This window comes from Peromyscus eremicus, chromosome 8a (assembly GCF_949786415.1).
Source record: "Peromyscus eremicus chromosome 8a, PerEre_H2_v1, whole genome shotgun sequence".
In the NCBI taxonomy this organism is placed as follows: Eukaryota; Metazoa; Chordata; class Mammalia; order Rodentia; family Cricetidae; genus Peromyscus; species Peromyscus eremicus.
The window spans coordinates 100,527,856-100,555,263 of record NC_081423.1 but is presented as its reverse complement, the minus strand read 5'-3'; the positions used below and the strand labels follow the sequence as shown (position 1 = coordinate 100,555,263).

At 55.9% G+C, this 27,408-nt stretch overlaps 1 protein-coding gene across 8 annotated transcripts in view; it reads left to right on the top strand.

The window, feature by feature from the left end:
- Window positions 1-27,408, top strand: part of Rbfox3 (RNA binding fox-1 homolog 3) — a 184,703-nt gene that overhangs the window by 148,731 nt on the left and 8,564 nt on the right. For 4 of the 8 annotated variants that reach the window (XM_059272234.1, XM_059272233.1, XM_059272236.1 and 1 more), the window contains 5 exons: window positions 12,608-12,862; window positions 19,937-20,074; window positions 22,021-22,074; window positions 22,835-22,927; window positions 24,180-24,240. In XM_059272234.1, the coding sequence (XP_059128217.1) occupies window positions 12,641-12,862; window positions 19,937-20,074; window positions 22,021-22,074; window positions 22,835-22,927; window positions 24,180-24,240 (568 nt within the window). In that variant the 5' untranslated portion in view covers window positions 12,608-12,640. The remainder of the gene's footprint in view (window positions 1-12,607; window positions 12,863-19,936; window positions 20,075-22,020; window positions 22,075-22,834; window positions 22,928-24,179; window positions 24,241-27,408) is intronic. The other 4 variants (XM_059272235.1, XM_059272238.1, XM_059272237.1 and 1 more) reach the window with 2 other exon arrangements.

Below are 27,408 nucleotides of genomic sequence, written 5' to 3'. Positions count from 1 at the left end.
GGAGGGCTTCCTAGAGGAGGTGCTGGACGGCCTCCAGAATGTCGGGGAGGATTGGAGGAGGCCTGGGGCTTCAGCAGAGCATCTCTGTAGGCTGTCTAGGACATGACTCTGGGAGGCTGGGATGGGGTAGGCAGGACGCTGGGTGGCACTCTTCACTGTGACAGAGAGGACAGGACACTGGAAGGCACTGTTTGCTGTCACGGGGTGGGTTTCAGCAAACCGTTCGTGGTGGAGTGGGCTGAAGTGCAGTTGGGGGCCAGGACGAACTGTGAGCTCATCTGCCGTGATGCGTGCAGGGAACTGGTGGGCGAGGCTGGGGATACCTCCCCTCTGGTTTTTCATCTTTCTACCTCCAACGTGTCTGCACATTCCTCTGGCTCTCTTTGCCAGCCCCAGGCCTTGACAGTCCACAGGTATCTCTGAACCTTGGCCCTCTTCACTCTGAGCATGGGCAAAGGCTCAGCTTCCCTTGGCTTCTGTCATGCCCTAACCCGTGTGAAGGCCAGCCTCCCTGAAGGGAAAGGAGCCCTGTGTGTGTGACACAGCCCTTGAGTCCTAGGCACTAACCTTGGCCACTTCGCCACATGGCCGTGTGACTCAGGCCAGGTGTGGAACCCCCTCCACCCTGGAGCATCACTGAACCTCTCTGTGAATTGCGCAAAGCCCCATCTTGAGCAGTGTTGGGAAGTTAGAGGGCAGGGCACAGAGCTTCTGTGGGACCAGCACTCTGGTACACCATAGTGAAGAGGACTGTGCCTGAGAAAGGGGTCTGCTCTGCCAGGAACTCTCTTAGGTCTTGAGTCAGGAGTGCTCTGTAACCAACGCTGTGACCTTCCTTGTGTGCCTCGTACCTCCTTTTCTTCCTTCTTGTCAGCCCTCTTGAGAGTCTTTTGGCCACCAGAGGGGAAGCCGGTGGGAAGATGAGTGAGCAGCCCCCTGCTCCCGGTGTTCTCTTAGGGGACAGGAAGAGAGGCCCCAGCCCTAATCCCCACTCCAGATTCCGTGTCCTCTTGCTCTGGCATGGCTGGTCGTTTTGTCTGTCAGACCAGCCACAGACACCGTTACCTGCTGACCGTGGCCTTGCCTGTCCCCAGTGTCTGGCACCCATTCCTCGTGGCAGTACCTGTAGGCGTGCACACAGAGTGAGCTGTAGGTCAGCTCGGTACTGCTGAGAGACTCACAGGAAAGGGATATAGGTGTCTCCTTACCAGGGTAGGGACTGGCCCAGTTCGCTGGTTCCCTAGCTGACTCCAAGCATGGTGCTTGTTCACCCACCATCTGCGCCACTGAGATCCCACCCAGGCTCAGTGCTCAACCCAGCCCAGTGGCCTCACACCCCACAGAGCCCCGGAGGAGGGGCACAGTTCATCCCATCAGCTTGGTTGGCAGTCAGGGGTAAAGCCTGCCTTTGCGTGCCCTAGCCACTGCCTTCCCAGAGCCATCAGTGAGATGGCTCTGGCTCCTGGCTCATTTCCCCAGGCAAGACAGTGAGGCTGGGGGAGAGGGGATTTATGGCGCTTCGTTCCGTGTGATTGGTATGCCATGAGCTTGGAAGGAATTACCGCCTAATCGTGCGAAAATCCTTCCCTTGGCCTGGGGCTTTTCAGCTGAGATCTATGCCAGCCCCAAGCAGAAAGGGGCTGGGCTAAGAGGCTGTTGGTATTGGGGTAGGATTCTTCTGGGGCTAGCCTCTATCCTGGGCATCTGTCAGTAGCTGGGCAAAGGGCTCCACCAGAGCCAGCAGTTCCCACTGTGTCTTGTTCCTGGAACCCCCTTGGCACCTGATGAAGCACACCAGCTCTCTCTGAAAAATGGCCTTAAATCGCAGAATAAAATTCGTGAGATTATGAAGAGAAACAATTAGATTGAAATACAGTTAGAAGAGAAAGCAGGTCTGTGGGGTCCCGGGCGAGGCTGAGAGATGTCAGGTTGGTCGGGAGCACTCTGGATTTACAGCCCAGTGAATGTGAAGACCAGTAGGTGCTGAGGTGACTGTGGGTGGTGGGAAGACCCAGAGGTCTCTGCTGAAGATGAGACTCAGGTCACACTCGTCCCTGTGCTTTTGGTCATACACATGAGTGGAGATGCAGCCGGTAACAATGTAAACAGGGCGTATCCCAGAGAAAATGAGATACACATGAAACCTGGTGCACACTGAGCCTATGGAACACACTAAGCCCGCAGAACACACAGCCCTCAGACCATGCAGTGCACACACCACCCATGGGACTCATAGTCACATGGAGCCCATAAAACATGCAGTGCACCTGGGCCCGTGGAGTGTGCACATGGAGCACACTGTGCACACAGGACCATGAAACAGGTGGCACACGTAGAACACGCTGCCTCACAGGTGCTCTGCCCATTTGGACACATCCTGATGTGACCTCAGGTCTGTGTCACAGTGCAGACAAGGAAACTAGCCAAGGCACAGAGGTCCTGCCACAGCAAGGAGACCAGAGCCAGAGGGGCCACCCAACCTGTGCCAAGCTTGGGCTGAGGTGGAATGCTCAGCATGCTGCAGGCAACTGTGTCCAGAGACAAGTGTGCGCGGGCCCCGTGCGAAGCTGGACATCCCTGGGACCTGCTGAGCAGGCTCCACACATAGCCTTGGGTTTGCAGAAGACCCATCACCCACCCAGTGAGTAACTCAGCCCACCACCCACCCACTGACCTCCATAAAACTGTGAGATCCCCGAGGCCTCCTAGGAAACCCAGAAGTGTGAAGCAGAAAAAAGGAGAAGAGTCAGAAGTAGGGTCTCGCAGAGTGAAGACAGCAGGAGCCTCCAGTTCTCCTTGCTGACAGCAAGTGGCAAATTAATCTGCTGAGTGACAGTGGGCTCCAGGGCCTGGCCACTGAGTGAGGCTCTGCCTAGGTCAGCCCTGAAGTCCCTCTAGGTTCCAGAGACAAAGGAAGACCTTCATTGCACCAGGGTCCTCTGGGACATGGTCAACATGGGCTCTGAAGCCTTCATGAAGAAGATGAGACATGAATGAGCCCTTGACGGAGTAATACATGATGTGACAGTGGGTCCCACACCCCTAATTAATGATACTAAGTGGGCTGTTGGGACAGGATAGACTGGAGAGGAGGGGAGAACATGTGACTTGGAAGTCTGCCCTATTGGACACCTTGAGTGACTTCATACTGTCAGCGTGAAGTGGTCATACCAAAGCATTTACACCAGGAAAATGGGCAGATGTGATAGCACAGTGACGTCCTCCAAGCTCATCTTAAATGTGTCCCAGCACACCACTGCCTTCCTGATACATACAACCCTAGCGATTCTGGGCCAGGACATCCACAGAGCAGAAACCTGAGGACACAGAGGGTACACCCTCATATTTGAACAGTGGTCCATAGCTATCAAGTAGAGTCAGGTGTCAGAATCAAGCAGGCCTGGTTTAAAATCCTGGGTTGACCATATATTGGCTGTGTGTATTTTGGGCAAGAAACCTGCCTACTCAGAGTGTCTATACGAATATGGAAAATGCTAATTCAGGGGACTGCTCTGTGTTTAAAGGTATCCATGTTATTATAACCTGACTCAGTGCTGAAGCCCGTGCGTTCTTACTCAACCAATGGTTGCCACCACAGTCAGTGGTCACCATCAGCCTGTCCTGAGCACCTGCTGTGTGCCTGAGTGGGATGGGGGCACAAGCCCTTGAACTCAGGGTCTCCTGGTCCAGAGCTCCATCCTCAACAGCTGAGGTTCTAGAACATTCTAAAGGCTCGAGCTGAAAAGGATCCCTTGCCCCCCCCCCCCGAGGCCCCTGCATGGCCCTTTGAAGCTTTAGTCTCAGTACTTTGGACCTAAACATTGCTGATGCTTGTGCTTCTTCACCTTGGCGTGGTGGCCTACACGACATCTGCACACTCAGATCCTCAGAGTGCCCCCCTCAGACCAGAAAAGGAGGGCTGTGTAGGTCCTGATGGCTTGTTTACTCTAGAAAGGGGCATCTGGGGAGAGCTGAATGGACTCACTGATCTACCTACCTCTGCTGCCTCTTGGCTCTCTTGGCCACCCAGGATGGCCTCCTCTCCATGGGAACCTCCTCCATCTAGTACCACCGGAGCCTTGGAACATGGAATCAAGACCCATGTTCTAGTTTGCTTCGGCATACAGGTCACAGTCCATCACAGAGGGAAGCCAAGACAGGAACTTAAACAGGAACCTGGAAACAGGCCCTGAAGCAGAGGCCAAGGAGGAGCACTGCTCACTGGCTTGCTCCTCCTGGCTTGCCCAGTCTGCTTTCTTGTACAATCCAGGACCGCCTCCCCAGGTTTGGTACCATCCATGGTAGGCTGGGCCCTCCTACATCATTTGGCAATTAAGAAAATGCACATTTAAAAAAAGAAAAGGAAACACCTCACATACATTCCCATAGATCAGTCTGATGGAAGCAGTCCCTCAGTTGCGGTCCCCTCTTCCCAAGTGACTCCAGTTAGTGTCAAGTTGACGAAAACTAACCAGCACAGACTGTGAGCCGCGGAGGTAGCTTGCTTCTGTGCTAAGGAAGCAACTGAGGCAGAATGCAAGAGCCTGAGAGAGAGAGTAGGCTGTGGCCTCTTAGGCCTCCCACCTCCCCTTCTACCAGCCAGCTCCAGCTGAAGGCCGCGCTGAGCCCTGGTGCCCACTGCAGGCACCTCTTCCATTCCTCCAGCATCCTACTGAGGCTCATTTCCACACCCAGAGGAAAACAGCATCCCCGCCTGTTCCTCAGGGAACCCTTCTGTGAGTCACCAAAAGGATGCTTGGTGCTGATGCAGGAGCATCCTGCTGTCATGGGGCTGCACAGGAGGTCCCAGTGTTAAGGGCAGCCACCACCACCTTCACCCTCCGCCCCAGAAGAGAGGTTATTGGTACACCCCAGTGGGGTGGTGCAGCTCCGGTTACTTCATGCTTGTTGGGCATATGCCCAGGTGACCACTGCCTGAGGACGAACCTCAGCTTACTGCTCTCCTCCAGGCACCAGGGGCCTGGCACCAAGTGGAACGTGGAATGCGTGTGGAGAGCGGTGTTGCACCACCACTCACTGTCTGGTTGGTACAGGACAACAGTGCTGCAACACTTGTGAGGGAACAGACCGATGAGCTCAGCCCCTTCTCTGCTCCAGGATCCTGGGATCTGGGAATGCGAGACCCCGGGAACAGCAGACTCACTCTGCCGATCCTGGAGCCCTGTGATCACAATAGGATGCCTTCTTCAGAGCCGTGGCAACCCAGAAGTGTGGCAGCAGGGACACAGGCAGACCTCTGACATGGGCTCACCATGGATACCAGGTGTCTTCCCTGGACATCAGCATATCCATACCTCTTGATAACCTTTTCTTTGTCCCTAAAATTGTACTGTCCTGTAATGTGCCATTTGAAGGAGAAAAGAAAATAGGAATGTCACCCCTAAGATTTTCTAGCTTCTGCTTTACCCTACCACCTGCTTCTGCTCCTTGACCTCTCTAGGCATCAGTTTTCCTGTTCCTGTCACATCACCTCCAGTAGCCCCTAAAGGCCTACATCTGCTCTTAACCAGGACCATTGAGCACACATGGACTGCACCTCTGAGCTTCCCCCTCTACAGGTGGGCATCAAGAAGAGATGTGACTCTCAGCCCAGGGCAAGAGACAATGCCCCAGCGTAGGCACTACCACCACATTCTGGAGATGCTAGGTGTGGATTCAGAGATCTGGACCAGATGCCTGTCTGTCAGGGTCCATTTACCTGCAATTCTTCACCTGAGCGCTAGGGGGCGATATTCAACTCCTGGGTCTATGCAAAGAACAGCTAAACCGGGTAATGCTGTGCTAGATAGATTCTTCGGCTCATCAGAGGTTCGACCTACAGAGGACAAATTTGTGATCTTTGTGTAGACCTAGATGTATGCCAGAAGTTTCTGGGGAAAAGATTTCAGCTATATGAGTGGTGTGGCAAAAGGAACCTTCTCACTGGTAGTGACAGGTTGGGCTAGGTCTCTTATTGTCACCTTTTATCCGAAGGTTTGGAAACTGAAGTAGTATTTAATTTGCTCAGGGACAGTGGTGCACAAATGCCTGGTGTCCAGAGAGATGGGCCCAGCCCCACATGAATGCCCCCTTTGGGTGGGGCCTGGGGCAGGTTCATCCCTGCTTCCATGCTGGGGAAAGCAGAAAGCTGTCATTGGTATTAATTAATTTTCCTGTTACTGTGCCAAGAAAAAATCAACCTTAGGATGGAAAGGTTTATTTTGGACACAGTTTGAGGGCCTAGTGCATCATGGGAAGGCATGGCGGCAGGAGCGTGAGGTAGCTGGACACATTGCATCTGCCATCGGGAAGTGGAGAAGGATGAATGCTGCCCAGCCCCCTTTTTCCTTTTCGCTCAGTTCAGGACACCAGCCTAAGGAATGGCGTTGCCCACATTCAACGTGGGTCTTCCTTCCTCAGTGAAATATCCCTGGAAACGCCCTCACAGACATGCCTGGAGTGTCTCCTAGGTCATTCCAAACCAGTCAGCCATCATAACACCCAAATGAGTCACGGGCACCAGTGACTAGAACCCAGACCACCCGCTTGCTGGAGGTTAGCCCCACGGGCAGCCAGCCTGCCTCGCAGACCCTGAATTGTTCAAAGGCTTGGGTAGGTCAGGGAAGTTCAGAGCAGGCACCTCCATCCTGCAGCTGCAGCACCTGCCCTGCGTGGGGCCCTCTCTGCCCATGCCTCTTTCTGGGGTTTGGAAGGCTGACATCTCACCATTCCATGCTAGTTCCTCTCGTGGGAGGACCCAGCCCCAAGCCCCTCTTCTCATCAGCCCTCCAGATATGCATGACCCCATTCCCATGGCCAGTATGGGGGTGGGGGCTGGGAATGGGGAGGCTCTTGCTCCCTCACCACATGCCTCTGGTCCCAGTTTCCACTCCTTCAAGCCACCATGTGGATTAAATGAGTAGTAGGTGGCCATGAGGGGCCATGCTTTTGCAGGCACAGACATGCAGTGGGGATGGATCTTAGGGGACATAAGTAACACAGGACAGTGACCCTTGTAGCAGTTTGGTGATGAGGCTGTGGCTCCCTGGTGCTGCCGTTTTCACTGTTGCCTAGAGCAGGTTTACCCAGGGGTGGGGAGAAATGGCCCAGTGCCCACCCCCCACCAACAGCATGGCCAGTGGACCTTGGGCAGGCGGCACCCTCTCTCCAGGGGTGAGGAATCCGAGAGCAATTATCTTAATTGTCCTGGAGGGCCTGAGAGCAGAGAGAGCCAGCAGGGCTGCAGAGGGCAAGTGGCCAGCTGTCTGGGGAGCAGCTCCAGCTGCTGTCAGCCCTCCAACTTTCTGTCTGCTCCATCAGCACACACCCTGAGCACCTTCCCTTGCCTGGCACCCTACATGCAGACTGCAGGACACAGGCTGGGGAAGCCGGGCCAGCAATGCAAATGTAGACCGCAGGCCTCCTTAGCCACAACCCCTGCAGATGAAGGGACCTTATGGGGGACAAGTCATTATCCCATTCCACAGCTAGGAACCACAAAAGGCCCATCCAGCTACGGAGGTGATAGGCCAGTGCTTGGGGTCCAGATTCAAAGGCATGGCCATCCAAATGCAAGTGCCCGGGCCAAGCTGCTGGGATTGGCAGTTAGCTACAAGGTCTTCCCATCTCAGAGCAGAGGGACCCTTTCATTCCAGTGTGTCACTAAGACCCAAGAGGTGCATAGCCCCCTCACTCCTGGTGAGTCTAGGGGGCACATAGAAGGACCACCAGGGACAGTGCAGGGGCCTAGGACTGGCCGCTAGAGGAAGAAGCATTGAAGGAGGGAGACTCAGAGAAGGACTTCCATGAGAGGACGCCGGGAAGCAAGTGTCCCACCCAGACTCACCGCCCCACCACCTCAACCACCTGGAAGCCAGAGCTCAAGGCAGGAAAGGATCCACAGGGTCTGGTGAGGCAGATACAAGATACTTGTAGCCCAACCCCCGCCTTCTTCCCACACCCAAGCCAGTTCCAGCCCTCTGTGCATCACCCTGAGTCCTTCAGGGGTGGACAGAGGCTCCCTGGAGAACCCCACCATCCAGCTTTCATGGTACTGTCTGGAACAGCATACCCCTGGACCAGAGACCCCTCAAGGACACAGACTCATCTCAGACCCCCACCTTCAAGGAGGATTCCCACAAGTACAGCTGGAATCAAATCATTTCAGAACTTTGAGGGTGGACGAGAAGGCTCAGAGAATAAAGGCTCTAGTCACGAAGGCCTGGTGACCTGAGTTCCCTCCCAGAAGCCACATAAAGGTGAAAGGAGAGAACTGACGTACTCCATATGCATGCTGTGGTGTGCACACCCCCATCCACTTCATGTATTCACACAATAATAAATTTTTTAATTAAAAATCACAACATCAGTCCAGGTGTTTTAGACACCATAGTTGGTATCATTTATCTTCCCCAACATCAAGCTCCGGGTCAGCACTGGGATGTGCCTGTGGTATGAGCTGAGGGAGCTGTTCCAAATGTGCTGATGAATGCCTGACCTGGGATACCCTTTCTCCTCACAAAGCCCCAGCTCTGGGGGCTTCTGTCATGGAGCCAATTTCCAGCCAGTGAGGTGAGTTTGCTCACCTGGAGCTGTTTAAGATGTTCCCAGCTTACTGGAATGAGTTGAGTCCATCCAGGTCTAGCTTACCTCCACAGGCTGCCTTATTCCACCTACAAATCCTCCCAGCCTCGCACCCAGTCTTCAGAAGCCGTTCAGGTGACAGATCTCTGACACAGTCCCCACTCTGTGCACTTTGACCCTTCTGTAAACATGGCTGCTGTGGTGTCTGTCATAGGGGAGACAGTGAGGATCCTGGGCTGGTGCTACAGAGTGGAGGCTTCCAATGAAGTCCCCCAAAATCCTGAGTCCTAAAGGTGCTAGGCAAGCTTCATGGTCCTAAGCTAGGGCTTCCTGACCATTAGAGGAAGGTGACACCTGGGGCCATCTTCTGGGCAAGAACTCTGAGCATTTCACAGAGATAAGTCAGTGGGTAACTCTGTCTACACAGACACCCCTTTTCTTCCACTTAAATCTGTTCTTTCCTCATTGATATCTCTTTGTCACCGTTTACCTGTGTGGCACATGGGGCTGTGACACTTGAGAGTCAGGGCAGCAAGGCAGACATCATGCCTGTCCCCCTGAGACCACATCCTACAGGGCAGGGGACAGACAGTGACATCTGGGTGCAGGCTCCCAGACTGAGGAGAATGTGGGTCAAGGAATGGTGAGTGTCCAGCCAGGGACCCTGAGTTACAAAGGCCTCCCTAAGAATTCAGTACTGAGAATATGAGAGCACCCCAGGGGTCTGAGGGAAGAGTGAGTGACCTGAGCTGGGAGCTAGATGCGTGGGGAGCAGCAGGGACATTTGTGTCTGAACAAAACAAGCCAGAGGATAGATAGAAGGGGCAAAGACTATGAGCAGGAATTCGAGGTGCTGTGAGGACTTGGGGTTTCACTCCACGGGGAACAGACGGTAGGGGCTAGAACAGAAGCAGGAAGTCTGGAGGGACAAGACATAGTGGAAGCCCTGACTTGGTCTAAGTGGTTGGATTCTGGGTTCATGAAGGCAGAGTTGGAGTTGCTGGGGGGCTGTGGAGTGTAGACCAGTGGAGCTGTCACTGTGACCTGAACCCTGGGGTTCAGGCTGAATGCTGAGTTATCAAGCAAGGGGAGAGGGGGGTGTGTCCCAGAATGGAAAGGCTTTCAGGGCAGCAAGTCCAATGGGGCATTACCAGGAAACCAAATTGTACAGCCATGGGAGGCAAGTGGAATTCTGGTAAGCGTGTGGATGTATGCACATGGCCTCATCTAATCCACATACATGGTAGATGGTTATTTCCACACTTTGCAGCTGAGCAGGTGGTGGTAGAGACGACAGGCCACTGCCCTCCATGGAGAACTGCACCCTGTCCCGGGAGGACCCTTGAGGAGAGGGCAGTGACAGAGTTCAGATCCTGGGAGACGCAGTGATGACTGCCTGAAGCCCTAAGCCACCAGGTGGCTCTGGTCACCTTTGGGCATAAGGTCTCACCATCTGCAGATGGTCACCGTGGTACCCGGGACCAGGGGATGCAGAGTAAACGGGTGTAACCGGGAGATGCCTCCCTCTTGTACATTTCCACCTCCTAGTGCTGAGGATGGTTGTGGTCCCAAGTGGCCCTCAGACCCAACTACATCACTCAAGGGCTTTAAAAAGATGCCCAAGTCAGGGCCCCACCCCAGGCAGCTGAAGTGACTCACAGCCAAAGCCCCCCGGGAGGAGTGGAGAGAGGAGCTGTGAAGCCAGCCATATCAGTTAGTGAAGGTTCTCATCAAATATTTACAGGGGAATTGATCTCCCTGGCGTCCGCCAGGCCGCTGACAGGCCCCTCCCTCCCTCCCCCTCACCTTCTACACCCTTAGGCCTCCTGTTCTATCCTGCCATCCCCCCTTGGCCATCCCGGGTGCTAGATGCTCTCCACCCCTGCACGGCATTCCCATCTCTCCCCAGACCTCCCGCAAACACCCCCATCCGTGAGCCGCTTGCCCATTTTGAATGCCAGCGTGTCTGTTAACAGTGGGTAACATGATTTCTAGACCTAGCTGCTATGGAGCAATGGGCTGGGAATCTCCAGCAAGGGGATTTGCTGTGTCCAGGTGTGAAAATGAGAGGGTGGGGGGCGGGGAGAAGAGGAGGCGGTACGAGGCATACCTCTTTCTTCAGCGCTTACACACTGCCCCAGTTTTGAGCTTCTGCATAGACAGCGAAGGGACCAGGCAGCGTTGCTGGGGGAGAGAGAGAGTGGGAGAAAATGACAGAGAAGAAAAGGAGGGGAGAGGAGGACTTGGGTACCTGAGACTATCATCAGCTTGGTGAACCTGTTCCAGGCTGGCTGGCCCTGGGTGCTCTAGGGAGCAGAGCAAGGCTAACACTCATGGCTAGTGACCAGACAGACAGGGTTGCTGCTGGCCCTGTAAACGCTTCACATTTGGGTGCCCCTTGAGCACCATCACAGTGGATAAAGCATCTGGACCACTGTGGCCTTCAGCAAGCCTGGTGAAGCAGGCCTGTTCTTGCTTCCCAAAGTAACCCAGCCCCCGCTTGGACCTGGCACACCCCAGAAGAAAAGGAAAAAAGAAGCAGCGACTTGGAGAGTAAAGGGAAGCCTAATGATGTGTGCCGGCAAGAACAAGGCCCAGTGTGCGCTGATGGGGGAGGCTGTCTTGTCAGTGAGGATGGGACGTTAAGGCACGTGGGGTCAGCTATGGGGAACAGAGGACTGGAGAGAGCCCTACTGGCTGAAACTTTGCCTGCTGCTACCCCGAGGCTGAGGTGGACACAGCCAGGCTGAGAGGTCAGTCATGCAACTGGCAAAGCGTCGGGCAGACACAGAAGGAAACATGAGAGAGAACCCTGCAAGCCCACCAATACCTCCCCGCCACCTCATGCCCACCCTTAAGTAGGTTCTCACTAAATGAAGTGCCTCGTACTGTGGGCCACAGGGGAGTCCGTGTTGGACGAGCATGAGCGGGAGGAGGCAGCCCCTGTCTTCCCCTTCCACACCTTATCCGCGTCACTCAGCAAGGACATGAATTCTTGCTGATGTGTCCTTGGGGGTCTGCTCCAATGGGAGACACTACCTGACCTCTCAGTGATGGACCTCTGGGCCACACAGAGAAGAGTGACGGCATTGCCGGCCCAGAGGGGACGAGATGGGGACTATGGCCTGCAGCAGAGCACAGGGTAAACCAGTCTCCTCCCTCTCCAGCGTTGCCTGCACCTGGCTCTGCAGGACAGAAGCCTCGGGTTGAAAGAAGGGCTCCTCGCTGAGCTGCTTATCTGCTTATAATGAGTTTTCCTCACAAGTGCCCAAGAGGCATGGGGTGGGGCCCAGACCTGCATCCTCAGCTAGCAGGCTCCATGGTGACGGTGACACTGAGGACCCAGGTACCAGCTTTGAGTGTCACTGTCGGGGGGGGGGACTACTGGGGTTGGGGGTCAGCATCGAGGGGGTGTTCATCACTTCTCTGGGCTGCAGGCTTTCAGGGGGGCAGGAAAGAATCTTAGTGAGATCTCAGACCTTCTGGCTATAGCGATCCTGTCATGATGCTGCCTGTCACTGAAGGGGTGCGCTCTGCTCTTGTTCATCAAGGTGAACTAGGAAGCCACCCCTTGTAGTGGGAAACCAAGGCTTGGAGCCCCACTCGGGAAGAGGCTTGGTGGCAGGCGAAGGGGGTGCTCCTTGAATGCTGGTTTTCAGTGGTCACTATTGTTCGGGGACACCAGGTGGAGAGTGTGAAGAGCAATCTGTGTTGATTCCTGTAGCGACACATGTGTCTGCAATGGTCTTGAGAGAAGATGACTGATTTTAAAATCGAGGTGGGAAAACAGAGTTCTGAAGTTGTGTGGTCATGTGCAACAAGTATAAGTGGACACGGCCAGGAGTGCCTCACACTGGCACCTCACGCTGGCACCTCCTGCAGCTCTTCTAGGGGTCCCCATCCTGAGGACCTGGGAGATGCCATGGGAAGTAGTGTGTGGAAATCACAGAGACTGAATTGAAAGGCAACATCCCTCACAGGCTTCAAAAGATTCTAACCCGGGCTGTGCTCTCTCCACCTACAGGGCAATCAGGACGCCACGGCTCCGCCTGAAGCGATGGCCCAGCCCTACCCCCCTGCCCAGTACCCTCCTCCACCTCAGAATGGAATCCCAGCTGAATATGCCCCGCCTCCGCCACACCCTACACAGGACTACTCCGGCCAGACCCCAGTCCCCCCAGAGCACGGCATGACCCTCTACACACCAGCACAGACGCACCCTGAGCAGCCAGGCACGGAGCCCAGCACACAGCCCATCGCTGGGACCCAGACAGTGCCGGTAAGAGACCCTTCCCACACTGGCCAGCCCGGAACTGTGGGGCAGAGTGTCCCCAGTACATGCTGGCTGGGTAGAACTTTCTAGAAAGGGCCTCTGGATACATAAGGAGGGCCGGATTTCATTGTTGGGCATCTGCCCCAGAGATCCCCACCCCAGTGGGATCTCCACATCTTCAGGAACTCCACATCTGACACCAAGGTTCCCTGCAGTGAGCAAGTGCCACCAAGGAACCACAGGGTGGGGTGGTGACCTCACTCACCCCGAGCTGTCTCCGGCTTCGGGCAGACTCCCACCTCGTGTGAGAGGTGGGAAGTGTGTTGGTGATGGCTGTGGATGTCCTGTTACCGAGAAGTAAGGACCAGAGGCTTGGACGGCCTAGGGTCTCAGAAGGAAGCAAGGGTGGGCAGTGAACGGTGGGCAGCTGTGGAGCTGTCTCGGGTTGCAGGCCCCCCTATCATTTCTAATCACTTGTAATCTACCTGCTTGGCTGCCCTCCAATCAGATAGCTTCAATTACGCGGTTGTAATGCAGCTCGGAGGCGAAAGTGCTGAGCGCTGCACTTCTCAGATTTCCTCAGAGAAAGGAGTGGGAAAACAGAGCCGCCTGGGTGGGCTCTGTCCCACAGCCCTCTCCCGGGCTCTGTCCGAAGCCCCCTCCCAGCTGCTCAGGCCTCTCCGGCTCTTCCCATTACGTTCCCTGTGGGCCTTCCCCTCCTTGCTCCGGGGCTTTGGGTTCATCCACCCATCCCTGCTGGCTCGGTCCCAGCAGCCGGCTGCTGGCTGGCAGGGCCTGGGCAGGAGGCCAGCTCTCTCTGCTCTCCCCAGGCAGAGTGGCACCACCCTGGCGTCTCCCCAGGGGCTTCCAGCTGTGGTCCCTTACCGCCACATCCAGCCTGGCTCCACAGACGCTGTACAGACCCAAACACTGCCCTCTGTGCACAGGCAGGGGCCTCCTGCACCAGCCCCCTGCCCGACCCACCTGTACCTGGGCTGCACCTGACCTTGCTCCGTGCCCAGCCAGTGCTCTTCCTTCCTACGCCAGCACTGCCTGCCTGAGTCTACTCTGAAGCCAGCAGAGACCCCACTCCAGTGCAGGACATCTGACCCCCCATCTCCCAGCCACCAGGATTCTTCCAGCTGTGGGTCACAGCCTGAAAAGACCAAACCCCTGGATTATAGAATTGGAGGTCTGACTCCAAGTCATCAGGTCCACACATAGCCTCTACGTGCTCATGATAGATAGACGGGTGACCCCAGAGTTGAAGAGGTTCGCCATAGATAAGTTACAGCCACGTGGCCCAGTTCTTCTCTGATAGTTAGCGGACAATCCCCTCTGACAAACGATGGGGCAGGCGGGGGGGGGGGGGGGGGTCCTCTCGTGAGCCATGGGGCTTCTCCTGGTCGAAAGCAGGTCAGTGTCGCAGATGACATGAGGAGAGGACAGACAGCTTAATAATTCAACAACAGAAGCCAGCACTGAGGCCTCTGGACACCTCGTGGCTACCAGACACAACTACCAGGATCTGAGTCAACTTCTCTGCCCTGCATCACACAGGCTGAGTGCCAAGCTCCGAGGCAGTCCTGCGGTGCAGAGAGGGTGTGACCAGCCCTGTCCTTTGGGTTCTTCTAGTCAAAGGCAGAGATGTCAGGAAGCTGGGGCTGGGGGATGGGGAGAGGACTGGCTGCGTGAGAGCACCCAGAGCAAGCTGAGTTTTGAGACTTGGTACCCAAATGTTTCCCGAGGGATATGCCTATGCCAGAGAATATCAGAGCCCTGAGGGACACGCACCCTGGACCATTCTGCTTGCTGGCTGGAGTGTTCGGGTCCTATAAGGGTGTCAGGGTCACCATGAGGGCAAAGCTGCCACTCTGACCTGGGAAGGTAGAAGGTACTAGTCTAGCAAGAAGACACTGAGGACACTGAGCGATGCCCACCTCGGGGAAAAAAAAGACAGGTGCCTGAGGACCTTGCTCTCTGGCCTTGGAACACTCATGTGAGCAGAGCTACCCACCTTGGGAGGGAGCTCAGTGGAGGACGGTGTGCTCGTTCTAAGAATCCAGGCTGCTTAGCCCCTTCCTCAGAGGATCTGCCTGACACGTAGCAAAGCCAGCCTCTGCTGGCCAGGTCCAGTGTCACCAATCTATCATGTCGACATTTGGAGGACTCTTTCCACTCACTCTGGCCTTCTCTGGGCTATTTCCCTAAGCAGCTTGAGACTGGGACCGAAGGTCACCAGGATGGCAGGCAAGTTGTACTCAGAGCTCAAGTCTAGACCTAGCTTCTCCCACCTGGCTCAGGACCTCCCTTGAGTTCCCAGGACATGGCCACCAAGTGCCCTGGTGACTTCCTCACCCCCACCCTTGCTCCTAGGATGTGTGTGCACCATCATCCCACGTACCTCATGGACACACCCACAATAGGTGCCCCTCTTCCCCAAGAGATTTCCTTCTGCTGATGAGGAGCATTGGTCCACATTCACACCTCACTGGTAGCGACCACTAAGTCAGCTCTAAAAGGCCAATCCTGCCCCAAGCCAAGGGTGATGCAGGAGGGAGTAGGTGGCCCGGCAGCTGGTATACCTGCCTCCTCTTGTGCCCCATTCCCTCAGAGACATGTATCCCGAACGTTGGCTCAGAAAGGCTTTCTTTGTTTGGGGACAGGGCCTGCTGTATCCAGGTTCCCCACTTAGGAGCGTTCCCAGCTCAGAATTGGGGACCCCTGTTACTGCCAGCTCAGAACTCTTCCTGACAACCCACTCCCAGACAAGATGCCCAAAGACCCTGAGTAACAGAGGGATGGCTGACCCTGAGGGACCCAGCCCATCACCCATCTGTTACTCCCAACAGCTTTGACAACCAGGGTCCTGAGAAATCCTTAGGCCCGTTTCAACAGTTTTGCCCCTAACCCCAGTGACTGTCGCCCGTGGTCATTCCCGAGAAAGCTGCTCCTTGCCACACAGGAGACCGCTATTCTAGGTCCCATCATCTGGAGGTCCCTTCTGAAAAACCCACCTGTGATCCCGGCAGGAAGGCTGGAGAGCCCTGAGCCGCTACACATGGATTCAGGGTCTCACAGCTCTTACCATCCAGGTCCACCTGCCGTAGGCAACACAAAGTGCTGAGTGTCATCATCATCAACAGGGCTATAGTGAGCTCTACGGCATACAGAGGGTCCAGCTCACAGGTAGAGGAAACCCCCCCTCGAGCCCTCATTCATTCACTCAAGGTCACATGAGTGCCGGGGTTGGAAGCCCAGAGGGCTCACACCCAGTCCTTACCCTCGACGGGAGCTCTTGGAAAGAGCTGGAAAACACCAGGACAGGGCAGGCAGTAGTTGTTGCTGGGTGTGGGGGATGATGAGGCTTCTTCCATCAGGAGGTGAAGCCTTGGTCCCTGGCTCCTTGGCTGCCCAATGACAGACAGAGCAGAGTAGGCATATGGGATGAGAAAGAAAGAAGGTTAAAAGATATGAGCCCCTGAGCCAGGCCACCAGTGAGACAGCTCACCAGCCCAACGGGGACCAGTCAGTGCCGTTAGTCAGCTGTGAATGCTGCAGATGTGTGGTCAGCCAGCAGAGGCATGGCATGTCGTTCAACAGCCAAGCCAAAGCAGTCTGGGGTTCGGGGAAAACATTCAGAGAAGAAAGACACCTCAGGCCACATGCAGAGAGCCCCTCCTCCCAAGCCCGCTGGCTGGCTGTCCACTGAATGGCTGGGTCATCTCTCGGATACCCCGAGGGAGCAGGAGGAATAGAGAGAGGCTGCAGAGTGGAATTCCAGCGGCCTGTTTAGTTTATGCCACATTAGCCAAGCTCAGCTCCGGACCAGTAATGGGGTGGCCAGGTCCTTTGGCTGCCCAAGGCCCTCCCAGAACCCCTCTGCTCATCCTTCCCAGGCGACTTCTCATTCCTCTGTGCACAGCTTGACAGACCCAAGGAACAGAGCCAGCCTCCTTGACTTTGCCTTAGCCCCAGGAGCTGGCACCCAGCCTTGAATGGGTCAAGATGGGAAAGCAGAAGGGTCTGTGATGACCAGACTATGATACGGTACTGGAAAGTCACAAAGCAAGGCCACCAGCATCCCAGGAGAGGTTGGGGGCCTATGGTGACTGTCTCTTCTCTGCATCTGAGGACTGCAAGCGAAGACTGGGAGGGAAGAGAAGGAGGGGGAGGAGGGAAGGCGGGCAGACCCACTTCTCAGAAGGAAGGGTCAGCTAGGCCACCTACACCACTGTGGTAAATGGTGGGAAGGCCTTGCCCCTGCTCAGGACCAGAGGTGTGCAATCATACTAAGGGGTTTCTCTACGCACCTTACAGTTTTATAGGCGCTGAGCCCATTTACTTGCCTCTGTACACCACTGAGTAGGATGGGGCAAACAAAGAGTCCCCGACACTAGGCTTCAGTAGTGCAGTCTTGTGACCCCACCACCCCCACTCCCACTCCCCCACCCCCTCTGGCCAGCTTGCTTAGAAAGGGATTCCTGAACGACAGCGGCCACCTGGGAGTGCTCATTGCTGCCCTCTGCTGGTCAGAAGCTAGCATTGCAGACGCCTAACGAGGCTGGATTCCTCCAATCCAAGATGAAGATGACTTAATTAGTAGACACCTGCAGCTGCCTGCTATGTGGCTTCCACGGGGAAAAGGGGAACCACACCTGTCATGACAGAGTGTGGAGTTCATACCTCAAAACACCCAGGCTGGCCGGGCGGTGGTGGCGCACGCCTTTAATCCCAGCACTCGGGAGGCAGAGCCAGGCGGATCTCTGTGAGTTCGAGGCCAGCCTGGGCTACCAAGTGAGTTCCAGGAAAGGCGCAAAGCTACACAGAGAAACCCTGTCTCGAAAAACAAAACAAAACAAAACAAAACAAACAAAAAAAAAAAAAAAAAAAAAAACCACCCAGGCTGCCTGGGCAGTTTTGCCTTTGTCCAGGGGTCCAGTTGTCCCTTTGGAGTCTAGCCAACATTCACTTTCTGCACCGGCACTGGGAGCAAGGAGGACAGCAGTGAAGAGTCGGACTCCTCCGGGAGCCCCAGCGCACCCTGGAGAGCCAGTCAGCTCCTGTAGAGACAGCCTGCTGCCCTGTGTTGCCCCACAGAGGTGGACCCGGTGCAGAACAAAACAGACGTGCACCTTCCTGTCCACTGTACCTGTTCCTACTTCCTCTGTCTTCCTGCCCAAGCCCAGCCCCGTCACTGCACTTCTGGGTAGAGTTAGCAAGCCCCAAGCAATAGCTTCCCGGCTTGCCAAGCCTGAGACTTCTCACCACCCACTGCCTCTCAGAGGCACTGGGGTGGGGGTGCCATACCTACCGCTCCAGCATGGGGCCTGAAGACACACCTTCACCAAAATTGGTCAGACACAGGAGGCTGGTTGCTGAGACAGACATGGGGCTGTCCACAGGAGTAGGGGAGAGGGAACGGGGACTCCCACGCCCATGGCTGTGCCATGTATCAACCTCCCCATGTTGCAAGGCAGAGATGCATCTGCAGCACGTTTGGATGTAAATTCTGCAGCCCCACAGGCCTCCCAACGCCACCCCAGCTGGTACCTGGGCCTTCTGCTCTGGTCACCTAGGGCACTTGCTGCCTGAAGCCTGGCTAAACATGGGAACCTAAGGGAATAGTTTGCCTCTCCATAAAGGAGACAGGGAAGGCCAGGGAGCCACTCCAAGTGGAGCCCAGAGGCCCACCCCTTGCCTCTTAGACACGATGGGTCTGGGGGAGACTGTCCATTCGGGCTCCATCTTTTTCAGCTACAGCACAGACCCAGGCACAGTAGCCTTGGGCACAGCCTTCTTGACTATCTGCTTCCAGGAGACCCACACTATCAGCATTCCTGGAATAGAGTCTACCCTGAAATAGCCTGAGAACACCAGCACTTCCTGGAAGCCCGTGGGAAAGGAGCACTGTGTCTCTCCCATCAGCTGCCTCTGCTCCTTGGGCCACAATGGGAACAACAGTGACTAACACTTACCTCTGTACCATCCAGTACCTCCACCTATGCCCCCAGAAAATCTGAGTTCAGTGGATGTATTTTGGAAGTGATCCCTCAAAACCATAGGGGCCAGAGGGCATTGGGATTAGAAAAAAGCCATTTAGAAGGTGTGTTCTTAGCCTAGTGTTACCATGTAGCTGAGCTCAGTCCCAGAGAACGGGCAGTAGTAAAAAGGAACCCTAGGGTGGGAGCTGGGGCACCCACCCCCTGTGTGTGCCACCTCAGAGCTCCTATCCTGGACACCAAGGCCTTGGGGATGAGTGAAGAATTAGGTAGACTGACCAGTGTGTGACCTGGCTGTGAACATGAGGACCTCAGGCCTGGGCATCCAGGAGGTGAACTCCACTGTCTTGATCCAGATACCCACTCACCAGCCAGTGCTGAGGAAGTGCTGGCCAGTCTGTCCTTGCTGCTGCAAATGAAGCTGAGAGTGAGTCAGACTGAAGGCCAGCCTCACTGAAGATGTCTACACGGGCTGAGCCTCAGGCACGCTTCCTCTGGGCTCCCAGTTCTCCTGCACAAGCTATAGGGTGATGGGCTTAAAACCCGAAACTTTCAAGTTTTCTGCCAACCAGTGTTTAGTCTAAAGGAGGACAGACTGTGTGAGACCGGCCCTAACAATGAGGGGGCCCCCCAGGGGTTGAGTGAAGCAGCATGACCAGGGTCGGAAGGAGCCTTGGGAGTCCATGGCATGGCAACACCTTGCAGATAACTGTACCCAGGCAGCTGGTCGTAAAACCAATCCGATTCTGACACCAGAAGGGCCCTCACTCCCAGAACTTCGAGAGCAACAGTAGTACTGGGCTAAGAAGCCACTGAGGGTGGAACTCAGTAGAGGGTCGTGTTGAGGGAGCTCGTAACAGACCTGGCCAAGGAGGCCTGAGCCGGCTCTGACAGGAGAGATGTGGTCTCACAGGCTCACCAGGACAGTAAAGGTGAGGCCTTGGTTGCCATTTGAACCTTGAGAATTGTCTACGGAAGTTCTCTTAGGGATCGCTGGCCCAGGGGTGGTTGGGATGGAGAGAGGACGGGGCTCACGCAGTCCACAGGGCCGCCTTACAACCTCGTCTTCTCTCCACAGCAAGCAGATGAGGCAGCACAGACGGACAGCCAGCAGCTCCACCCTTCTGACCCCACGGAGAAGCAGCAGCCCAAACGACTACATGTCTCCAACATCCCCTTCCGGTTCAGGGACCCCGACCTGCGGCAAATGTTCGGGGTGAGTGTGTGCACCCCTGCTTCTCTGTCTTCACCCCATCATTGCAGAGAGTCTGTGCCAGGTGGAGGTAGGGTCCTTGTATTCTTCTTATCTGATTCCAGTCAGCTCTCCCCTCCATCTGTTGGCAGAGCACAAGAGGGGGTACCCAAGCTTAGGGTAGGGGTTTGGTAAGGGCTGCCTCCTAAGCTTCATGTGATCACCTGGTTCTCTGCCAGGTGTATCTGTCCACCACTCCCATAAAGTCCCCTGTGCCCCAGCAGCCTGCCTTGAGGCAGATTTGTGCTCCCCAGAAGAAGGTACTTGGGGGGACAGCCTGGCCTCCTGGCCTCACACAGCTGCAGCCTCTCCTGTGTGTTTAGAGACGACAAGGTTCTCCTCTTCCAGGCTTGTGTCCTGGCTCCCCAGGGGAGGGGAGACTTGCAAATATAATGTATTGGAACCAAGCGGTCCCCTTTTCAGGTCCTCTGGGTGTGGTCCTAGATTTTGCTTTGCTGGGCTCCAGAGAAGGTGGTACCCTCAAAACCCCATGCCAGGCTGCCCTGGAGGCTTGCCTTGGATCTGGGCTCCAAGACAAGTGCTGGTGTCTGTGGGTGGTGGGGCTGCCGTGGAGAAGAAGACTGGAGAATAGGGGACAGCTTCCTGAGCTCCTGGGCTTGCCCTGGCTCCAGAGGACCATGCAGTGTGCCTCTGTTCCTTCCTTCTGTCTCCACCCTTGCGTCAACTCCTCTCTCTCTGCCCAGCAGCCGTTCCCCTTCTACCACACAGCCAGCAGCTTGGGCCCTGAGCCTCAGCCCTCTGCTCAGCCTTTCTTGCACAGCTGGGATGCGTAGGGCAGTGCCGAGTGCCTCTGAGCAGCACCAGTGTGACCCTAGAATTGCACTCCCGATCTTGGGGTGGCTCTCACTGGATCAGTGGGACAGGCATGATTCAGATCCATCAGATGATGAGGTTACTGAGCCTCTTTACCGGAGTTACCAGGGACTCTGAACCTCTCTGAGCCTGGGCCCCTTGCATTAAGCAGCTGCCACTGTAGACAACCATTGACCAGGGCCCTTACCCTGCACCTACTCCTAGGGGTCCTAACAGACAAGTAGAAGCCCAGTGTAAAAGGTTCCCCTCTTCTCAGAACCTGCAGGCAGGGCCCTATAGCTACCTGGAGGGCTCCTGGCCCTCCAGGCACTCTTGCTCTGTGTCAGGAATGTGCAAGGTGAGAAGAGCCCCGTCAGTTGCTAGCCCAGGAGGCTGTGGGCTGAGGCCCTCGCTGGTGTCGTGTGGAGATGTGGGCCACAGGTTCATGGTCTCATAGACCACTGAGGGAGATGAGGCTGACCATGGAGACTCCAGGCTAGCTATGGGGCTGGAAGGGATCAGCCAGAGCCGGAGCAATGTATCCCGGCCGGCAGCACATTCTGTACCGGCAGGGACCTGGGTTCCAACACACAAGCCTTTCCCACAGCACAGGGGCGAACAGTACTGGGTACCAGGGGTCACCAGTAGAAGGATCTGTGCCCCCACCCTGGTCTCTGGTCCTTCACTCTAACATCTCCCACTTGCCAACTTTCACCCTCTACCCCACTCAGAGGGGCCTGAAGGTCCCTTATCCTAATCAAGGGTCCTGATCTGTCACCTCAACTGCCATTTCCGGGCCCCAGCGCATGACCCTCCCCTTCTCCATAAGCCCATTCAGGCAAAGGCCTCTCCGCAGATTAAGGATGGCACTAATACCTTGGGCATTCCCTCCCTGCTATGGCCGTGGCCCAGGGGGACCCTGGTGCTGTGACACATGTTCCTTAAGGAAGACAAAGGCCTCCAGAGGAAGAAGGGGAGGGTGCCCCTGGGTCCTCTTTCCCTGAGCCTGGTGGCGTCTTGGGAGTGAAGTGGGTAAGGCTGCTGCTGTCGTAACCCCTCTCCCCTGTCTTCCACCCCTCCTCTCTCTGTCTCTGCAGCAATTCGGGAAAATTTTAGACGTGGAGATCATTTTTAACGAGCGGGGCTCCAAGGTGGGTGCCGCACAGAGGCCGCCACCATTACTGCGCGCCAGCTGTAGGGCCCGCCAGGCTAACGTGTGAAATGTGCGTTTCCTTCCTGGAGAGCTTCGCGCCCGCCCGCTCGCCCGCCCGCCCGCCCGCCCGAGGACCCCTGAGCCACACGGGTGCTTGTACTCCCTGCTCTTCTGCCCCCCGCCCCCCAGCTGTCTGTTGTCGCTGCCAGGCTGCTTCTCCTTCGGGCTGCCAGGACCTCCTGCTTGCACCCCAGAGCCCCACTGCCCCCAGCCCTGGGCCTGGGTCCCCAAGCCCACCCAACCACTCACAACCCCGGAGGCTTGTGGGAGGGGCTGCAGAGTCTGTAGATCGGGAGGGCACCCACACGAGGAAAGCCCTGCTCCCCTCTCCAGGAAGACCCACACACACACCCTGGGCTCCCAGAGCAAAGGTGGGGGTGCTGTTCCCCGTGGAGCCCAGTCTCAGCCCCTCACCCCAAGGTGGGGTTACAGTGGCGGGCTTGGCCCCTGGCCAGGTTAGCATCTCTTTGACCTGTCCTCCTGGGACGTGTCAGACATGGCGGGCTCAGGCTGGGCTCAGGCCCTGCTCTTGCCTGGGGCCGTCTCCTAGTGCTGGCACCGAGACAGACTTCTGACACTGGGGGCTCTCCTTCACTCACCTGACTTGCCCCCTCTCTCTCCCTCCCTCTCCCCTTCCCCCCTCCTCTCCTTCCCTTTTCTCATCCTGTCTTCTCCTGTCTGTCCTCCTCTGCTCACAGGGTTTTGGGTTTGTAACTTTTGAAACTAGCTCAGATGCTGACCGAGCCCGGGAGAAGCTGAATGGGACGATCGTAGAGGGACGGAAAATTGAGGTGCTCAGATAAGTGTGCGGCGCAGCAGGGCAGGGAGGTCCTGGACAGCATGCCCCACCCCTGGGCCCCCCACCAGCCTGGTGGCTGCTGCCCATCCTACAAAGAGCCCAACAGGGGCCTCCGACTGGAGGAGGGGCTGCCCTGAGCCCGACCTCCCAACCATCAGCTTTTCGCCTGAGCCTAGCACCTGTTGGCCCTGGCCAGTAGAGACTTAAAGCTCCCTCTGAGGTCTCCACCTCCTTCTGTCCTTTCCTCCTGGAAGAGGCCTGTCCCCATCCACACCCAGGGGGCTCCAGAAAACCTGTGAGGCCAGGTGGTCTCCAGGGCTGTGGCAGCCCTGCCTGTCCCTGACCAAGAGGGTCCTCCCAGCAGGCGGCCTCAGCCTCTGCCAGCCTTGTTGAATAGAAGCGGAAGTGGCGGGGGCAGCTCGCCAAAGGCTAGCAGTGAGCAGAGTTGGGAGGGGCCCCCAGACACCCCATTTCTGCCCCTTTCCTCCTTGTTGGTTCCTCAGTGTGGCTTCGGGGTCCAGAGCCGGGCTCCCCACCCAGGCCTGAAGCCGAAGGGACGACCGCTAAAGGGGGGCCTAGAACTGTAGCAGGAGGGATTCTGACACCCCGACCCAGCCCAGTGCCCAGTGTCTCTGAGACCTCTGCCCAGGCTCACACGTAAAAGTTAGAGGATGCGTGTGGCCCACACGTCCTCAGGCACTGCCCGGTTCCTTCCTGCCTCCCTCACTTCTCCTGTGTCATTGCCCCTGCCCCAGGCAGTCTGGCTAGGCCTTACATATCTGGAAAACAGGACCTAGCCCCTGGGTTCTGTCTTTCTAATGTTTCCCTTACTCAACCTTGCACCCAGTGGCCCCATCAGAAAGTTCCACACTGCAGAGAGAGGTCAAAGACCCTACCCCAGGAAAAGAGTTGCTTGCCCATGGTGACAGGAGTAGCCATCCTGCACATACACCTAGGAGGGCCTTGGCAACTGCCTGGAAGAGAACATCATGGAGCCTGGCCTCCTAGCAGGCCTAGGACCGGCTCCAAGGGCCTGCGCTTTCCAGCAGGGTTGGGCTCTGTTTACTGGAACTGCTTCGTGAAAAGCGCCAGTCTGGGCCAGCGTCCTGGACCCAGCTAGATAGCAGCTTAGGGGCCTCGGTGGCCTTCCTCCCCAGAGGCCGTACCCCAAGGGTAAAACCAGGGTGGCTGAGGGCCTGCCATGAAGCTGACCCACTCACTCTCTCTCTCTCTCTCCTGGACAGGTTAATAATGCCACAGCCCGGGTCATGACCAATAAGAAGCCTGGGAACCCATATGCCAATGGTGAGAACCCAAGACTCCCAGCATGCTTCAGGGACTAGAAGAGAAGCCTGGGGAAGCTGAGGCAGCCAAAGGCCAGCCTTCCTGGTTCTTCCTGCTTCCATGGTCCCCATCTGATGTCCCAGCCTTCCCATTTCTGTCCTGTCAGAGAGGAGAGGTCAGCTGAGGCAGATAGCTGGAGTCACTGTCCCCACCCACATAGCTAGTGTCTCCAGTCAGAGCCCCTGAGCTTTTCCAAGTGTCTACAGCTCCCAGAGGCCATATAGAAAGGCAGTGGCTGACAAACAGGGGTGACTTCCTGGAAAACCAGAGTTGAGTCCAGAGGGCTCTGTGGTCTAGTGCACTGTCCTCATTCACAGGACAGGGAGGAAGGGGTCAGGAACCCCAGTCAAGCTTCTAGACATCCCTGGACCCCAATCTTTTCATCTGAAAAACACGAATATGGAGGGAGTGTGGCTCAGTTGGTAGAGCATTTGCCTGGCATGCTCAGAGCCCTGAGCTGCATCCCTCTGCGTCACATAAACCGGTGGTGGTACACAGCTGTAATCCCAGCACTTGCAAAGTTGAGGCAGAAGGATCAGAAGTTCAAGGCCAGCTTGGGCCACATGAGACCCAACATCCACCGCTGAGAACTGGGGAATGACAAATGGCATCTCTAAGGGCCACTCAGGGCTGGGGACACAGGTGTCAGTGTTATGTGAGAGGCTGATGATAAAAAGAGCGTGTCCGTTGGCCCCTGAAGTGTCAGCTACAGCTCCCAGCTGGCCTACACTGCCACTCAGCTATACAGTTCTATGTATGCACACTTGCTAGGCTGCAGGTGTGGTGGCTGACTCCACAGAGATTGTTAGAGATTACCAGTGAGAGGTCTGCCCTGAGAGTAGCTGGTTGTGCAGCAGAGACTTTTCTAGCTCTTGGGGCCTACTGGGGAGTAATATCTGTAGTTGAGGGTATGGTACCACTCATAGACAGCACAATGACCCACCTCTGCGTGGAGGTAGGATGGACCACATCTCAGCTGCCCTTGTCTTCAGCAATGAGCCATACACAGAGCTGGGTGACCCACTAGTGCAGAAAGCCTGTGCCAGAGCCATGGGTAGAGTTGGTGCATGGTCGGACAGCATTCAGGTGTCAGATCTTGGGTGAGAGGGTATCCTTGTTAGGTTTTTCTGTTGCTGGATAACCACCAGCACCAAAAGCAACTTGAGAAAAAAGGGTTTATTTGGCTTACACGTCCTGATCACAGTCCATCACTGAGGGAAGTCAGGGCAGGAACTGAAGCAGAGACCATGGAGGAACACTGCTTATTGGCTTGCTCACCCTGGCTTACTCTGCCTGCTTTCTCACACCATGAGGACCACCTGCCTGGGGCGGCACTACTTCAGTGTGCTGGGTCCTTGCACATCAACCATTAATCAAGAAAATGCCCCACAGGCTGGCCAACAGGCTAATGTGATGGGGTCATCTTCTCAGTTGAGGTCCTCTCTTCTCAGATGACTCCAGCTTGTGTCAGATTGGGAAAACAAACAAACCTAACCAGCACAGATGGAGACTCTGGAGGTTCCAGCTTAGGACTGGGTATCAAAGACTCCTTCTCACTTTTGCAAGGATTTGGTTCTCAAAATTCTGAGAACTTGAAGGTGTCCTGGATTTGCCTGAGTCCTTAGTGAATCCTGGACAACTTGTGCTAGCTGGTCCTTAGCACAGGTGGTAAAAAAGGTCGGCTTTATTAAGGTGGACAAGATGCGGGGCTTGTGGGTGGTGTGATTAAGCAGTGGTCATTATGGGGGTGAAGCTTGTCCTGAGGACCACAGCTCGGACACACATGACCCCACAGCATCCCAGTCAGCCACCACTCAGCCACCACATCTTCACCCCCATTCAACTGATAAAGCTCTCTTCCTTAACATCTGGATGTTTCTGATGGCTCAGGGACTTGAGCTTGGTCCTGTGCAAAGCCTGAGTCATAAGCTCTTGATTCTGAAGTTTTGGGGTAAATGGACACAATGATCTCGCCACTGTGAACGCCTGCCACTGTGTGAGCCCCAGGCACCTAAAACAACCCTCTGGACCCTGGACTAGGTCATAGGGGAAGAGCCATGACATGCACTAGACGGTCTGTCTCCGAGGTCGGCCACCCACGCTGAGGGGCTGCTGTGTGCAGCCATTGCCCATGAGCGTTAGCAGTGAAGGGACCTGTTGGCCTCTGTGGATCCCCGGCGCTTGGGTAGTCCACAGCAGCTGTGACACAGTTGAGCCCCTTCCCACTCTTCCCTAAGATCCTGAGTCACACCACTGTCTGGACACACCAGGAGAGTTGAGGAGTATATTGCACAGAGTAAGTCCAGCCCCAGCCAGCTCTGTTCCTGGCTGGCTCCTCAGAGCACTGAGGTGCTGGCTGGTGTCAGGGAGTGAGAGAGGCAGAAAGCTCTGCTCATCATGCTGTCGAGATTTGTGCTTCAGTGCCTCCGATCACCAGGCAAGAATCCTGGGGCTTCGGAGGGACAGCCCTGGGTTCACTGTGGCATGGCCAGAAGGGGCATTGGCTCATGAGCACTTTAACGCTGAGTACTGTGAAGGTCATCGTCGGGAGTGTTGAGGTCCTCACTGCAGGAAACAAGCCCCCCAGGCGTTACTGGGTGCCCCACTTACAGTGGACACCAATAGTCATCCAGGTGGGTCCTCAGACTGTCTCTGTGGGGTTCAACTGAAGCAAGCCAGCAGGCAAGTAGGCATTCTCTTGTCAAAGTGCCCAGGGCCCCTGAGACAGGAGGCAGCCCCTGAGTCCTCTTCCAGGATGGACACAGAAGAACCTGGGAAGAAGCCTAGGGAGGGAGAGTGGAACCCAGACCATCACCGGGGTTCTGCTACATTATGACCCGTCCTGGAAGATGAGATCTTGAGGGTCTCTTTCACCAGATATCTTCCCTGCTAACCTTGGCTGGATGGAAGATTCCAGAATTCTGGCCAGTTCAGACACAAGGCGGGATGCTAGAGGGCCGAGGGTGGAAAGTGCTTAGTCTCACTTAGGTGGGTAGAGTGCCTGGATGTTCCACTTAGGTGCTGCTTGTTCACCTGCCCTCCTGTGGGACCGTTAGAGTTGGGGTTAGGACCTTCCATGCACGTCTGCCACAGTCCATTGCCGCCCTCTTGCCCGCTCCCCAGCGGCTC